Genomic DNA, 14982 nt, shown 5'->3' with positions numbered 1-14982 from the left:
GCTACAATCACTATTTCGTCATATACGATCCGCGAGAAAGCAGAGTTTTTCTGGATGAATATACCCCAATACCAAGGGCTACTAATGCCTTCATTTAGCAATGGCTGGTTTTAAGGATTTCAATCCCGCCGAGGGATCGCGCACCGTATACAACATGGCGAGCTAAATAGCTCAGTCTCAGCACCCGCTGAAATGCAGTCTATCCGACAAGCTATCGCCCACTACGAACCAAGGGATATATATAATTGCGATGAGACTGGGCTTCTTTGGAAGCTAACCCCGGATCGTAGTCTATCTACACGTACAATCCTAGGCCGGAAGCGGGAGAAAGCCCGGGTTACAATCTATCTTTGTTGTAATATGGATGGCTCCGATAAAGTGCCTCTCTGGTTTATTGGACAAGCTCAGAAACCTCACGCCATCCGTCGTACCAATATCAATATCCAGAACCTCGGGGTTTATTGGCGTGCTAATAAGAAGGCCTGGATGGTGAGCTCAATTATGGAAGAATGGCTTCGGTGGTTTGATCTTCGGATGGCTGGCCGTAAGGTTATTCTTTTATTAGACAATTTTTCGGCCTATATATACGCAGTCAATAAGATCAATTCAACCTTACCGTTACAAAATACCCTGATTATCTGGCTTCCGCCAAATTCAACTAGCGAATATCAACCGCTTGATCAGGGTATTATTCGTACGTGGAAGCACTATTGGCGAAGAGACTGGGTGCGGTATATGCTTCATGAATATGAAGCTGGACGGGACCCGTTATCTACAGTTGATATACTCCAAGCGATCCGGTGGGGTATTGCTGCATAGGAGTTTCATTTGAAGATTACTACCATTAGTAATTGTTTCAATAAAGGATTATCACTTCGTGGTGCTGAGATTCCTATACAAGCCGAGGATACTACGATCTTAGATATTGAGGCTGGTTTACAAAGGCTCTCATTTATCTCTGCTATCGAGAACCCTATGGATATTCAGCACTTTCTTAATCCTGAAGAGGAGATTGTTACCGATAGCTCCGAGTCTATTGACCTACAAATCCTCGCTCAATTCCAGGCGCCTGATGATGAAGAGGAAGAAGAGGATCCTGAGGTTATGCCTAAAGTGTCATCGGCTAGTGCACTTGAAGCCGTGCAACTGCTACAGCTCTATCAGGAGCAACAGGAGGAGGGTGATATTAAGCTAATTCATACTCTGAATAAGCTTAGGATGGAGATCCAGGGGGGGCATCGCCCAGAATCGCCAGCAGGGAGACATTCGTTCATATTTTAGTATTTAATATATGGTATATTCTATATAACGGATCCCTGGTTATAACGAATAATTTGATTCCCAAAATTAATTCGTTATATGGAGGTTTGACTGTACCTGCAGAATGATACGAAAATTCGATCGACACAATAGCGTCTGCCACGTACTTTTGATTAGGCCTAGTTTGGTTTTTCAAGACACGGGAATAAGCGGAGTGTAAGACGCAAATATGATCGGTAAGATGAAGTTCAACTGTGTACATGAGACCGTTGTGGCTGCAATCTAAGTCGTTGGAGGTATCCCTTTTTGTGAATGTGAATATGCGAGTATGCTGGGTCTGTGCTACCTCGCAGAAGCTATACATCTCATTTGAATACGGGGTACGGAGTACATATCTCTATACTCCGTATTCACAAGGGCTTAAACAGAACCTGTGTACGGAGTATGCGTCATTTGACGACTGGAATTATCTTGAAAGGCCTCTACGGAGTATCTAGACATCATTTAACATCATTTCATAGTGATTTAATAGTGAGTCTTCCTACATCAATACATACCATGTTACAAGATGGTGTTATAAGGCATTTTCCCAATGATTACTATGGTAAGATAATATAATTTACCGGCGTTCCAAGGTTGCATTCTGTTTCTAATCATATGATATGGAATTTGCGAAACTGAGCAAGAATTGACCCTTTAGTGGCTTTTCTGTCTCGCCCAAGTAGTTCATGCCAAGGGGAAGCTGACCTGACCCTGAACTACTTTGACACAAAGGTTCTATGATTCCTCCAACACTCCGTACATAGAACAAAATCTAAAGACCAGACTCAAATTTAGAAAGGTATTAGATATTATTAGCGAAGGCTTAGAATAGATCAGACCATTGTTCATTCTTTGAATCTTCTGTCCTGGTCTATTTCCCTCTTTGCTGCACCCCTTGGTTATATCCCCCTACAACCCAGATTTCTTTCATATATACCCCCCGTAGTGTTGGCTAGCTTCAAACAAGATGTCTGGACATAATCAAAATCCGATGCAGGTTCAACGTGCCAAAGACAGTTGCGTATGCCCATGGTTTTGGCAGGCAAAGTAGACCACGTGGCTGTGGTTTTCATATAAACAGTTCCATCCATAGCAAAAGTAACGCGAAAGTGCGCCCTAAATGAAGAATGTATGAACAATTTCAAACTTTTTCGCCCCCCCTCAAAAAAACACATCAAACATTTGAGAAACATCAATCGTGTCTTGGCAAGTCAAGCTCAAAGCCCTTGCGGCGATTCACGTGATCCCGTGACTCCCGCCTCGCTGCAAACCACCAGTGTCATCTCAAGACGTCCTCATCGACCTGGAGACAATCGTCTGGTTTGCTCATCTTTGCTACGTCAATCTTACCCCACTGGTTTTTCTTCGACTCCCCCATCACTCGATCTCTTTTTACTTTTCCAATCACGCCTTTGTTTGACCCTTCCGCCCAATCTCCGCCCTTAGGTACCGCTCTATTGCACACCTCAAGATACTCCCAGTGCCAAAGTCACCGACCTGCAATCGTGGTTTGATACACGTGGTTTTGCCTTAGGCCTCTATGTGGAAGAAGAGAAGAGACCGTCTCCGATCCTCTCCTCTCCTCTCCTCGACCCAACTCGACTTAGCGCCGCCCACCAACCAACAGGTTTTCCACCAGGGAAACAAAACACGGTCTCGTCTGCCACGTTAAATGGCAGATGGTACCTACAGGTTCCAGCAGCCTGGGGCCGGGCAGTTCTACTTCCAAGCTCAAGCACAGCAGAACCCTCACCAGCGACACATCGTTCGAAACGGGACCAATTCTCCGACGGGTCGACTGAAATTCAACAACGACACCCCCTCCCCCTCTCGATCCCCTGCCCTCAACCAGGCTGCTGCTCTCAGCCCTTTTAACAACATGTACGGCCAAACCCACCAAGGTCAGCATGTCATGATGAATGGCGGTCAAGCCCACCAGCGGTTTGGCATGCCGATCCCCAAGTTCCAGTCGCAAACCCACCACTCTCATCACACACAACAGCCGCACCATCATGCCCACCACACACAAGCGACCCACAACCTTACTCATCAACACAATTTCCCCGGCGGCGCACTGGCCGCTACGACAACTTCTCATTTCACATCCACGCATTTGCAGAACGGAGTACCGACCGCGGACGACGATCTTGATGAATCAATGAACGAGCATTGGCAACAGCAGCTCCAGCTTGCGGCGGAATCGAGACAAGCCACTTCTCCCCACTACCATGCCCGCGTCATTGCTCAACAAACGAAAGGAATCCAACTCATCTCCAACAACACTGACACAGAGAATGGGACGGATGGGCGCAATGGTGCATCTACAGGAAAGCCAGCTAGCCGACAGGGTTGGAATGCGCTTGACTTTGGCGGCCAAGGATTGCGCGCTTTGACTACCTCGCTGTTCAACTATGCCTTCATTGAGAAGCTGTACCTCAACTCTAATAAGTTGAAGGTGCTGCCCCCGGCTATTGGACAATTGCGGAAGTTGAATCATCTGGATCTGTCCGGGAATGAATTGACGGAGCTGCCAGAAGAACTTGGTATGCTTTCAAACTTGAAGAAGCTTCTTCTTTTCGATAACAACATCCGCACTCTCCCTTACGAAATGGGGTACCTTTACCGGTTGGAAACATTGGGCATCGAGGGCAACCCCCTGAATGATGTCCTCAAATCTCAGATCATGAAGGACGGAACCAAGGCTCTCATCAAGTACCTGAAAGAAGAGATGCCAGGTGCGTTTCAACTGCTTCTTCCGCTCTCGAGCATATTTGCGCGATATTTATTTTGGCTAACTTCATCATTACAGTCCACCTACCTCCTCCTGATCGTGACTGGGTGATCCTCGATGATACTTCGACCTCGTCCAACAGTAATACGGAAAAGATCACCGTACTGTCGTACAACACCCTGTGTGACTCTTCTGCGACCCAATCGCATTACGGCTATGTGCCCTCGCGTGTCCTTTCCTGGGAATTCCGCCGCGAGCTTATTCTTAACGAATTACGATCCCACAATGCAGATATTGTCTGCCTCCAGGAGGTTGATCAGGGAAGTTACAACAATTTCTTCCGAGAGCAGCTTGCCTACAATGACTACAAGGGAGTCTACTGGCCACGTGGTCGTGCAATGGGCATGCAAGAGGAAGACGCCCGGATGGTCGATGGATGTGCCACATTCTTCAAGGGAAGCAAGTACATCCTATTGGACAAGCAATTGATCAACTTCGGTCAGACAGCCGTTCGTCGACCCGACGCTAAAGGTCAAGATGATATCTACAACCGACTGTGGCAGAAGGACCACATCGCTGTTGTGATCTTCTTGGAAAACAGGCAAACCGGTGCTCGCTTCATCAGTGTGAACGCTCATCTGTATTGGGACCCAGCCTTCAAGGACGTTAAGCTCATCCAGACTGCGATTCTGATGGAGGAGATTACCAAACTCTCAGATAACTACGCCAAATGGCCCGCCTGCACAGACAAGACCGCATTCCGCTTCTCAGAGGCCGAAAGTGGCTCAGAGAGCGCCCCCGTGGTGGAGCCTGCCCCATCGATGGAGTACACCAGTGGTGACCAGATCCCCGTTCTCATGTGCGGTGATTTCAACTCCTCGCCGGGCTCTGCAGCTTACAACTTGATCTCCACTGGACGACTTCCCGAAGCCCACCCCGATCTGGAGAAGCGACTTTACGGAAACCTCAGCCGGGTTGGTATGACACATCCCTTCAAGTTGAAGTCAGCTTACTCCTCCATGGGAGAGCTGAGCTTCACCAACTACACCTCCGACTTCACGGCCATTCTCGACTATATTTGGTACTCTTCCAACACTCTTCATGTGTCGGCGTTGCTCGGCGAAGTGGACAAGGAATATTTGCGCCGCGTGCCCGGGTTCCCGAATTTCCACTTCCCTAGTGATCACGTTGCGTTGCTTGCGGAGTTTACGGTAAAGGGCAAGAAGGGTAAGGTGGTAGAGGCTGACTTTGGCCCACAACGGCACTGATGATATGGAGCATTTGAAATCTTCGGAGATGGGGTGTTTTTCCAACCGGTTTCAGTTTCTTTCTTTCGTGCTTGTTCTTTCGGAATCTTTTTGGGTGGTGGCTCTCTAGCCAGCCGTCTCATGGTGTTTCTTTACGTATTTCTTTTTTCTTCCTTCTTGTGTTTTCTCTCCTGTTTATGAACGTCCTTCTTCCGTTTCCTCTTGCTTATCCTCCTCTGTATCCTCTTGATTTGCTAGCGGGGGTTTATGTTCCTCGAACGATGGATGATCTTGTCTCGTGTCCGTTGGATGTAGTGAAACGGCGTGACCAGTCTCCATTTACTCCCTGGCAATCTCTCTTCCCTCCAAATCTCCCCCTCTCTGTCCTCACCCTCACGCTCTACATCTCCTGTGTCTTCTTCCGTTTAAGTTTCCTGATTTATCTGGGTTTCATTTCACTCAATCTCTAACCTCATCTGAGACGGCTTCATGACGCTTAGGATCGGGGATTGGTGTTCGGGCGGAACAGGTGGTGAAGGGTATCTGCTTTTTGCCCGTGACGAGGTTTGCTTTTCGTCGTTTTCTTTTTCTCAGGCGAAGGGAGTTTTCTCTGTTCCTTGTACGTGTTTATTGTGCCCTTCGTCCTATGCGAGGCTCAATCAAGAATAGAGCATGGCTTTGTTCATTTTCAGTCTTCGGCGTTCTTTTGTAGACAGTCAGTAGAATTACTGGTAAATGTAGACCAAGGTACCCTTGCCATGGAGTATTGGGCATATACTTGTTTATCGTGACACTGTAATACACACATGATTCCCCGGACTATCGTGTACCTGGCGTAGTAGGTATGTGCATGTAGCACGTGGGATATGCTAGGGATTTGGAGAGACCGATAAGCATAACATCTCCAAAGGACATTCGGTGTAACCCTTTGGAGAGCTAATACGTCTGATGTTACCTCTTGGTCCCTGATGCCCTGTTCTGCGCGCACCTTTTATAGTGAATGGGCGCCTTGTAATTTGACGATGGAAGCGTGCCTTCGCATTTTATACTTCAATAGGCGACTCCTGCTTTTCAGTCTGTTGTAAGACGACAGAAGGAGGAGAGTGATTCTATTCTATTATACATGTCCTATAATACATTTGGCCTGGAATGATCTCCAGCCGTGCCAACTATGAGGCTTGATAATTGCACAAGTATATCTTAGCCCCCTCATAACACCCGATATAAAGTCCACTCCCCACAACCGCTGCCACGCAGGTCAAAGTAGATCCCCGAAACAACCCAGCCACCCCCTCCTTCCGCAGCACATCTCGAGCAATAGCAAATGCCCCGACACGGGATGGTAAACCAGGTGTGCCCTTGAGACTCGACCGGGTACTGCCTGTCTGTTCACCAGCTGCAAGCCTCATCCTCGTCTTGACCACATGGATAGGAACAAAGAACCAAGAAGCACAACCCCCCCGCAGCACCAGCACCCAAAATAGTCGCTTCAAGATGCTGTCTAATATCATTTTTATCTGTCTTCCACCGCTCAAGCAAGTCCTCCTTAAACATCTCATACAAAGAAAACGTAAGACACATACTCGGTAATTGACTCGCCACTAACGCACCATACCCAGCCCACAGCCCAGAAGGATATCTCCGAAACTGACGCAGCATCTCCATCGTCGGAGATGGACCCCGTTTGGCATTAACTGGCCGCTGGTAAACCTGGGCATTCTGCTTCAATACCTCGGCCGGGTTCTGGATAGCGCAAGCCAGAATTTCAGCGATAGCACTGCTAGCAGCGTGAATTAGTGGCCGCGGGACGCCAAGCATATACCCAGCGGATTGTGCGTTATCGAATGCTGTCTTTGAGGCTTCGTATGCTGTGAAGAAAGCCATTGATGAAAGTGTCCCAGCGACAAAGGTTGGTCCGAAACCTTGGTACAGCCCGCTGAAGAGGGTGCGGCTGAGTGTGCCGTTTATGTGCTTGTAGACGCTGCTGTACATTGGGGATTGCATGCGTGTTATTACTGTATCCATTGGGTGGATGGCGCCTTCGCTGGCTAGCGCGGCGATCATTGAGGCCTGTTTGGGTTAGATGGGGGTTTTGGGGTAAGAGTGGGATGGGTGGACTTACTGTTGTTATTTCTAAGCCATTAAATGAGGCCATTTTGCTCTTAATCTTTTCCTTAAAAGGTCCTGGAAGGAATGGCTGTGACTCTGCGCTGGATGTACAAAAAAAACACTGACAGGCCAGGCTGACGCCGGGGTCCGCGGAACCCGACCTCCTGTGTTTAGGACTTTTTGAACTCCGAGCTTGGCCGATCTGTTTAGATTAGTTATTATTTTGAATTTTATATTGTTAGGGGGTTAAATACATATTATTGATACATTATATTACATTGATAGGTTTTAAGCATTATCGTAGGTTAAGGTCGGGTCTTCTAGTTAGTTAATCAATTAGTATAACATGTAAATATATATATGTACGGATCCTAATAGCCAATAGGTAGGTATAAAATGTCCTCTGTACAGTTTATTCTTTATACCACCTTCTACTATATCTAAGAAGAGTATAGCCCGGAGGAGTTCTACGAGGCCATAAAAGTCAATATTAATAGTACTTTTATACTTTTTATACCTCGTAGGCTCGTGTCAGTGGCGTCGGGAGTGACCGCGAGACGAGGACTCGGGTCCTGAACTCCCTGGCCGATTTGTCGGAATGGTGTATATCATGGGTGTTTCACCCTTGCCTTTCGCGGTAATTGAAGAGAATATAGAAGAGGGACTAATAAAATTCTAGTTCACAGCCGATCAAATCGGCACCGCTCTAATCAAATACTATGGCAGCCTTAATTACTGACTTATTCTTCATTGCATCAAGGCATGCCTGCCACTCCTCCAGTTTGAATGTCTTGTTAACAATGCCATCAACTTTAACGCGCTTCCTATCTGCCCAATGAATTCACCATCAGTAATCGGCAATTGTAGAAATAGTTGGACACTTACCAAGATAATCAATAGCAGCAGGGAATTTATGGGTTTGACTGAAGGAGCCAAGCACATTTATCTCTTCTTTGAATATCATGTTCGGCGATAGGGAGACACGATCATCGTCCTTATAAACACCGTATACCACTAGCTTGCCACCTTTGGTCACCAAATGGATAGCATCCTCCAAGATCTTCGCGCTGCCAGTAGCCTCCACAACAATATCGAATCCATATGGGTTATCCATTTGGAGTTTCTTCATTGTATCCGCCGCGGCATTTACCTCGCGCGGGAGCTCAACGTACTCATCAGCAGCACCAAGAGATTTGGCAAGCTCCATCTTCAATCCACCCGGTGCAGCAATGACAGTGTGGCACCCGCCATTTTCCCGAAGCATCTGAGCTAGCATTAGTCCGGTTGGACCGGCACCAAATAAAAGCACCTTGGATCCCATCTTAGGGGCAATCTTGTCCAACCCATGCGCCGCACACGCCGCAGGTTCCAAAAGTGTGGCATCCACGTCACCCAGATTCTTGAACGTGAATACGCGGTTTGCTGGATACGCGGCATATTCCGCAAAACCTCCGTCAACCATAACGCCATGCGCGATGAAGTTATCGCAGAACAGTTCTTTGCCCCGACGACAATAGTGGCAATGTCCACATAGCTCGGAGTTATCAGCTACCACGCGGTCTCCGATCGTGAAGCCCTGGACGTCTTTACCAAATGCTGCAACTACTCCCACAGTCTCGTGACCGGGGACGAGTGGGAACTAGAATATGTGATCAGACATTATCAGAAATACGGAATTGTGACTTGACCTACCCGAGCTCCAAATTCACCGTCGTGGATGTGCAGGTCAGTCCCGCACACCCCAGAGGCTTTTACTTTTATCTTCGCAGACGATTAGAAATGAGGAGTTTAATTAGTCTGCTTCATTGACCTACCAAGATGTCCTGGTCGCGGAGTTTTGGAAGAGCTTTTTCAACAATGCTGAATTTTCTAGCTTCGCTGTACTCTGCAACTTCGATTCTTCGATTAGTTTGATGTACTGTGATCTCAATCCATCAGGAAGTGCCGCTGACCTAGAGCCCGCATCGATTGGGGAAGATCAATGGAATCTGTGCCACTCATGGTGAATCCAATATAGGTAGATCAAAGGTAGTCCCGGTCCGCTAGATTTGAAAAAAATTAAAAGATAAAAGCTCGGATTAGACGGATATACTTCAAAGAAGGATAACCATCTACGTTTAAATGGGATTGGCTGATAGATATACGAAGCGAGCCACCATCCTGCTAGGTCAAGTAACTTCTTCTCCGAGACGAGCCCATGTGGAGAGAACAATAAGGTCCCTGAGATCCGTTAGACCATATTGGAAGGCCGGAAGTGGATTGCTGGACATGATTAACCTTCAGTCCTTTCTATTTTGGTATGAAGGGGACCGTGACGGGGACTGAGGGATGAAACGTGATCAACCACTCAGAGTTCCGAAACCAGTGCTCAAGACCCAAAGATGATTCCACCATGGCTTATGCATGTTAATGTTGCCCCCGTCTCGGGGGTACATTGATCTTCGGCTGAGGGAAGGTGACCTCGAATATATTTTCACCCTGACCAACATTAAAAAGCGATAGGGGCACTCCTGATCTATTATCCCCGCAATCCCCGCAATCTCCACATTCGCGAAACCCCCGGAATTGACAACTTTAGGAGGTTCTTCGGAATGTTGCCGAGTAATTAACCGCGTCATAGGTACCCGTCTCGGGGGCAGTCTAACCTGTCTCGTGGAGTGAACAATGGGATAAGCTAAAGCTCGACCCCGGACTTTACTTTAACCCCACAGAATAGATGTGGATATAAACATGGAGAATATAAATATATAGCAGCGACGGTGTCCGAACCAAGTGGATTACGAGAAGCATTGGAGTTATCCCGTGCTCAAAATGTGGAAGTCAGAAAAGCCCTACTTTGGCCTCCGAGGCGGATGGCTCACTTTCTGGATCACACTAGCCTGTGGTGCTGACATGACCCTTTATGGATACGACCAAGTTTGTCAAACTTCACAAAGCTCTCAGATAAGCAGGGCTAACGCAATCACCTAGGGTGTTTTTAGTGGAGTGATCATCTCCCAAGACTTCCTTCGATTGCATAATCTCGAAGGGCCTACCAATACAACACTCCTGGGGACTGTGACTGCCATTTACGATATAGGTTGCTGTCTCGGTTCCCTCCTTGCCTACTGGCTCGGTGAACAGCTTGGACGCAGAAACACCGTTCTGGTGGGTACAACTATCATGTCCATTGGTGCCCTTCTGCAAGCCTCCTCCTATAGCCTGGGTCAAATGATGACGGGTCGAATCGTCGCCGGGATTGGCAATGGTATGTCCAAGCACTATGAGTTTTGAGTTATATAAGGGCTAATTATTTTCCAGGTCTCAATACCTCAACAGCACCAATCTGGCAGGTTGAAACGTCGAAGGTCGAATGGCGAGGAAAATTGGTTATCCTTGAAAACTGTCTCGTACTCGTCGGCTTTTCTCTTGCCAATTGGCTGAACTACGGCCTCTCGTTTGCTACTGGCCCAGTATCATGGCGCTTCCCCTTGTCTTTCCAATTCATCTTTAACATCATATTGTTCTGCACCGTCCCATGGCTTCCGGAATCTCCAAGGTATATATGAACATGTCCTCTTTTGGTTGGACCCTTCCATTAATCGTTTTATAGATGGCTCATTGCCCACGACCGTCCAAACGAAGCTGTTCAGATCATTTCAGACCTCGAGGACAAAGATATTAACGACGCTTTTGTCCAACTTCAAATGAGCGAGATACAATACAGTGTGGAGTACGAGCGAGCCAATAGTGTCAGCTTCAGCGATATTTTACGTGGGCGAGCCCACGAAAAATCAGGCACAAAAACAGTCCGTCGCCTTATCTTGGGTATGGGAGCCCAAGCGATGCAACAGTTTACCGGAATCAATGTGACATCTTATTATCTGCCGACTGTGCTAACTAAATCCGTCGGGTTGAGTGAAACGTTAGCAAGGCTGCTCACAGCTTGCAATAGCGTCCAGTACCTTTGCTTCTCTATGATCGGCATTCCGAATGTCGAGCGATGGGGTCGGCGTATGCTTATGATATTCGGTGCTACTGGTATGTGTTTCTGCTACGTATTTATTACGGCTCTTATTCGGTACAATGAGATGCCAGAATATCCACATCGCCACGAAGTGGCGTCAGCATCAGTGGCATTCTTTTTCTTGTACTACGTTTTCTTTGGAATTGGTATGCAGGGGGTGCCATGGCGTAAGTTCAAGATTCTAGCCTCCCTCCTCCCACCTGTGAACCTTGTCCGCCGACTGACTCTATAGTATATCCCACTGAGATTAACTCGCTCACAATGCGGACAAAGGGAGCTGCCCTGGGAGCTGCTACAAATTGGATCTTTAATTTCATGGTTGTAGAAATTACACCCATCGGCATACAAAACCTCGGTTGGCGATTTTATATCATTTGGATCGTGCTGAACGCGGTGATGGTGCCCACCGTTTACCTCTTCTACCCGGAGACAGCTGGTCGCACTTTGGAGGACATTGATGACTACTATCGCGGCAATCCTCCCCTTCTGGTCTGCCTTGATAAAGAGGCAATATCTAGCAAGCGCCCTGAGAAATATCAAGCACGCGATGAACACATCATGCATGCCAAAGAAGGTGAGACGGCACAGCACCTGGAAAGTGTGGAAAATATCGAAGCGTGATTTGAGAACGTTTGGATTTCGGGGACCCTAACGATTATCGTATCAAAGCTCCTATTGAAGAAGCATATGACTTCAATTCTGCAAGACTTTACTACATTAGTGCTCACTGATCTATTGCTGCTCAGTGCATTTGCGATTGCTTATAGAAACGACAGGTCGTTGGGTCGCGCGGTCTATATGTGTATTCATTTTTCATCAAATGGGAAATAACTCTTAAGAAGGTGTATCCATGATCTGAACGGATATACTACAAGAGCATACATAAGTAAAGCGCCGAATGTTCCACGTGGTGGAAAGCCTCTTTGCGTTTCAGTATAAACCACCCTAACTAACCATCCAAGTCAGCTCTATTTGACTAGGTTTACCTATCTATTTCTAGACCCCTGTTTGTACTTTCCGTCGTTTAATCATCCAGAGAGAAAGTAAAGCCATACTAGCACAAATGTAAGAGACACCACAGAATACTTGGGCGTTTCGATATGGTTGGTAGGACCCTAGACGGCGTAGTTTGAGTGCTATAACTTCGGAGACTATAATATTATATTAGCTCACCGTCTCCAGGCCCGTATGTGAAGTCCTTACATGTCGTAGGGAGCACAATAAAAAACCAAGACAAAGAGAGGAGTGATTGGAGCTGCTCCAACCCAGCGACCTCAACACATAAAGGTCCCACGGTCTAGTAGGAACATTAGTTCGGCGATCACGTAAAATAAGTAGAGACTGTACCAACTTACAACCCAAAAGACCCCAAGAATAGCCCCACTAATGAAAGCGAAGAGAACAAGTACACCATATAATGCCGAGGGAAGCCAAATGACAAAGCAAGTAACGCCACAAAAGCAAGTCAAGAGGCCGGCGACCTCGATCCTGCCAAAACGATCGCTGGCAACACCAATTAGTGGCCGACCAACAGCAGTCCCCAAATTTAGGATTGCGTTAACAGTTGTAGCTTGGTTGTCAGAGAGTCCAATGGAGCGTGCATAATCCGGAAGTGAAAATAGCAGACAAATATAGCCAAGCATACTAAGAAATGCCCATGATAGCAATAGAAGCACGTCTAAACGACGCAAGAGTTTCACGTCAAATCCCCGCTGGGACGGCTGTATAGCTTCGTTGCGAGTTCGAATTAGTAAAATGGCAATGACCAGTATTGAGCAACTGATAATAGCTGTCAATCGTAGGGCCCAAGCAAGAGATATCTTCTGAATAATTGAACCATCCATAAACGAAAAAATCAAGCCACCAATACCTGACCCGGCCGCACTGATCCCGTTGGCAAGACTTCTTTTCTTATCAAACCACTGAGAGAGAACTGGAATGCTCGGTATGTAGATAAACCCAACCCCAAAGCCAAGCAAAGCTCCCTGTGACAGATAGAGCTGCCATATTCTTTGCGAAAAGGATGCAGAGACATATCCTGATGCCAAAAGGCCCAGACCAAGCAACATCGGTAACTTGGTGCCGTATTTGCGAGCGATGATTGTAACAGCAGGGGCTACCAACATCGCCATGGAGAAATTTAAACCCCCAATTAGTGCAAAGTCCATGGGAGTAGCCTCAGGGAATATGTTGTCCGAGAGATAGTGTGCCAAGTACACGCCGTATGACTGTTAGAACATGAGCTGAGTTGCCGTTGACATGATTGATGAAGATACAACGCACAGAGACTGCACCCCAAGTGAAGCAGTTTACAGAAAAGCATGCAGCCACGCACACCCAGCCATACCCACCGTCTGGGGGTGGAGAGGTGTTGGAAGAAAGCGACATTGGATAGTATAAACATGAAACTGCGGGGAACAAAGTCTCCGTGTGGGGGTTCCCTCGGTTATTAAATATTGTTCGACTCCTAATAGCCTATACATGCATACGAAGGGAAGCGAGAGATATTTACACAAAAGTTAGAGGTTATCTCAGACGTATGGCTATGACTCCCGACTTACCGAATGTGGTATGTCACTGTTCCTTGGCATCACTACTTACACACGCACACGAATGATCGACAAGAACTCGAACGCGACTTGACAACAATGATAAATATAGCTATTTCACCCATTTCAACTCATCATACTCATCCATAAACCGAGTATAATCCTTACCAGCTGCCGCCCATCCCTTAATACCCCCTTCTAGCACATGACTCTTTATTTTTGTGCTCTTTTGCTCTTCCAGGTATTCTGCAAACCAATTGGCAGCACGCACCCCACGAACTCGAGAAGAACCTGCTTCTTTTGTGAGCAATTGATAATTTTGATGAGAAAATCAAATTACACCGACCACAATACCACACCACATTAGCTATTCTGCCTTGAGAGATGATAGAATACAGAGTCGGAATAGTAGTATACAAGCTCTGTGCTGGGAGGTTCAGAGAGCCCCGGATCGTGCCTCCCTATGCATTAAGTTAGATATGTAAACAGACAACAGAAGAAAGACTGTGTATACCTCAAAATCTGTACGACGTAGGTCAACTAAAACAAAGTCTTTCCCAATTCTCTTGCCCTCTTGAAACCATCGTAGGAGCTCGAGGCGCGAAATTGAGCCTGCTACAGTGCTGTGAGTAGGGTAAGCTGCATGTCGAGGAAGGCACGCGGGCGACTTTACGATGCTGGGATCATGGTTGGGGCTGATAAGGATATAGCGGACTAGAATAAAAGGATCTGATGGTGAGTAAGAAGTGATCTGTAGATATAAGTTGATTTAATATCATGGAATATGATCAGAGCCTTCAGGTCATTCTAAATAGTAACCAAGAGCAGTGGTAGCATGTCACTCGCTTCGTGTGATTGGTCACTGACTGACTAGATGGCCGAAATGTGCCAATAAATATTTCAATGTGAACATAACTTCCTTATTTTCGTATAACATGTAAGCATTAACTAGACGCATCGTTGAGTTGCCATTCGAGATAATGAACTATGTTGTACAATTATACCCTACAAAAATAATCTTTTATGCGGCCTGACGTC

General features: G+C 46.8%; 6 protein-coding genes across 6 annotated transcripts; 3 read left to right on the top strand and 3 right to left on the bottom strand.

The window, feature by feature from the left end:
* Positions 1 to 360: 360 nt before the first annotated feature.
* On the top strand, positions 361 to 1281 carry N7487_010959 (mariner-Tc1 transposon family protein; the record flags this gene model as incomplete). Its single annotated transcript, XM_056878689.1, has 2 exons — positions 361 to 544; positions 866 to 1281. 2 exons carry the CDS (start codon positions 361 to 363, stop codon positions 1279 to 1281), a joined length of 600 nt encoding a protein of 199 aa, XP_056724008.1.
* Positions 1282 to 2450: 1169 nt separating this feature from the next.
* On the top strand, positions 2451 to 5545 carry N7487_010958 (CCR4-Not complex 3'-5'-exoribonuclease subunit Ccr4). Its single transcript, XM_056878688.1, has 2 exons — positions 2451 to 4037; positions 4112 to 5545. Exons 1-2 carry the CDS (start codon positions 2975 to 2977, stop codon positions 5299 to 5301), a joined length of 2253 nt encoding a protein of 750 aa, XP_056724007.1. The 5' UTR covers positions 2451 to 2974; the 3' UTR covers positions 5302 to 5545.
* A 1124-nt stretch (positions 5546 to 6669) lies between these two features.
* On the bottom strand, positions 6670 to 7344 carry N7487_010957 (putative mitochondrial carrier protein (Pet8); the record flags this gene model as incomplete). The annotated part of the gene is made up of 1 exon (XM_056878687.1): positions 6670 to 7344. One exon carries the CDS (start codon positions 7342 to 7344, stop codon positions 6670 to 6672), a length of 675 nt encoding a protein of 224 aa, XP_056724006.1.
* Positions 7345 to 8095: 751 nt separating this feature from the next.
* Positions 8096 to 9354, bottom strand: N7487_010956 (zinc-dependent alcohol dehydrogenase family protein; the record flags this gene model as incomplete). The annotated part of the gene is made up of 5 exons (XM_056878686.1): positions 8096 to 8217; positions 8275 to 9028; positions 9082 to 9150; positions 9204 to 9274; positions 9342 to 9354. The coding sequence occupies 5 exons, from the start codon at positions 9352 to 9354 to the stop codon at positions 8096 to 8098; spliced, it is 1029 nt and encodes a 342-aa protein (XP_056724005.1).
* An 846-nt stretch (positions 9355 to 10200) lies between these two features.
* N7487_010955 (sugar porter family MFS transporter) lies at positions 10201 to 12016 on the top strand (the record flags this gene model as incomplete). Its single annotated transcript, XM_056878685.1, has 5 exons — positions 10201 to 10305; positions 10360 to 10636; positions 10690 to 10927; positions 10982 to 11562; positions 11628 to 12016. The coding sequence occupies 5 exons, from the start codon at positions 10201 to 10203 to the stop codon at positions 12014 to 12016; spliced, it is 1590 nt and encodes a 529-aa protein (XP_056724004.1).
* Positions 12017 to 12669: 653 nt separating this feature from the next.
* N7487_010954 (major facilitator superfamily domain-containing protein) lies at positions 12670 to 14695 on the bottom strand (the record flags this gene model as incomplete). The annotated part of the gene is made up of 5 exons (XM_056878684.1): positions 12670 to 13623; positions 13679 to 13870; positions 14066 to 14223; positions 14291 to 14405; positions 14459 to 14695. Coding segments are annotated over 5 exons (1656 nt in total), but the record flags the coding sequence as incomplete, so codon positions are not given.
* Between the last annotated feature and the right edge of the window lie 287 nt (positions 14696 to 14982).

This window comes from Penicillium crustosum (genome assembly GCF_028827405.1).
Source record: "Penicillium crustosum strain IBT 35664 chromosome Unknown utg000005l_segment0_segment0, whole genome shotgun sequence".
Classification (NCBI taxonomy): Eukaryota; Fungi; Ascomycota; class Eurotiomycetes; order Eurotiales; family Aspergillaceae; genus Penicillium; species Penicillium crustosum.
This window is presented reverse-complemented; position numbering and strand designations above follow the sequence as displayed.

Excerpts from the sequence above, each read along its gene's own strand:
- N7487_010958 (XM_056878688.1), top strand. The coding sequence starts at position 2,975 with ATGGCAGATGGTACCTACAGGTTCCAGCAGCCTGGGGCCGGGCAGTTC. Across the intron at positions 4,038-4,111 it reads CCTGAAAGAAGAGATGCCAG|TCCACCTACCTCCTCCTGAT; the intron begins GTGCGTTTCAAC and ends TCATCATTACAG.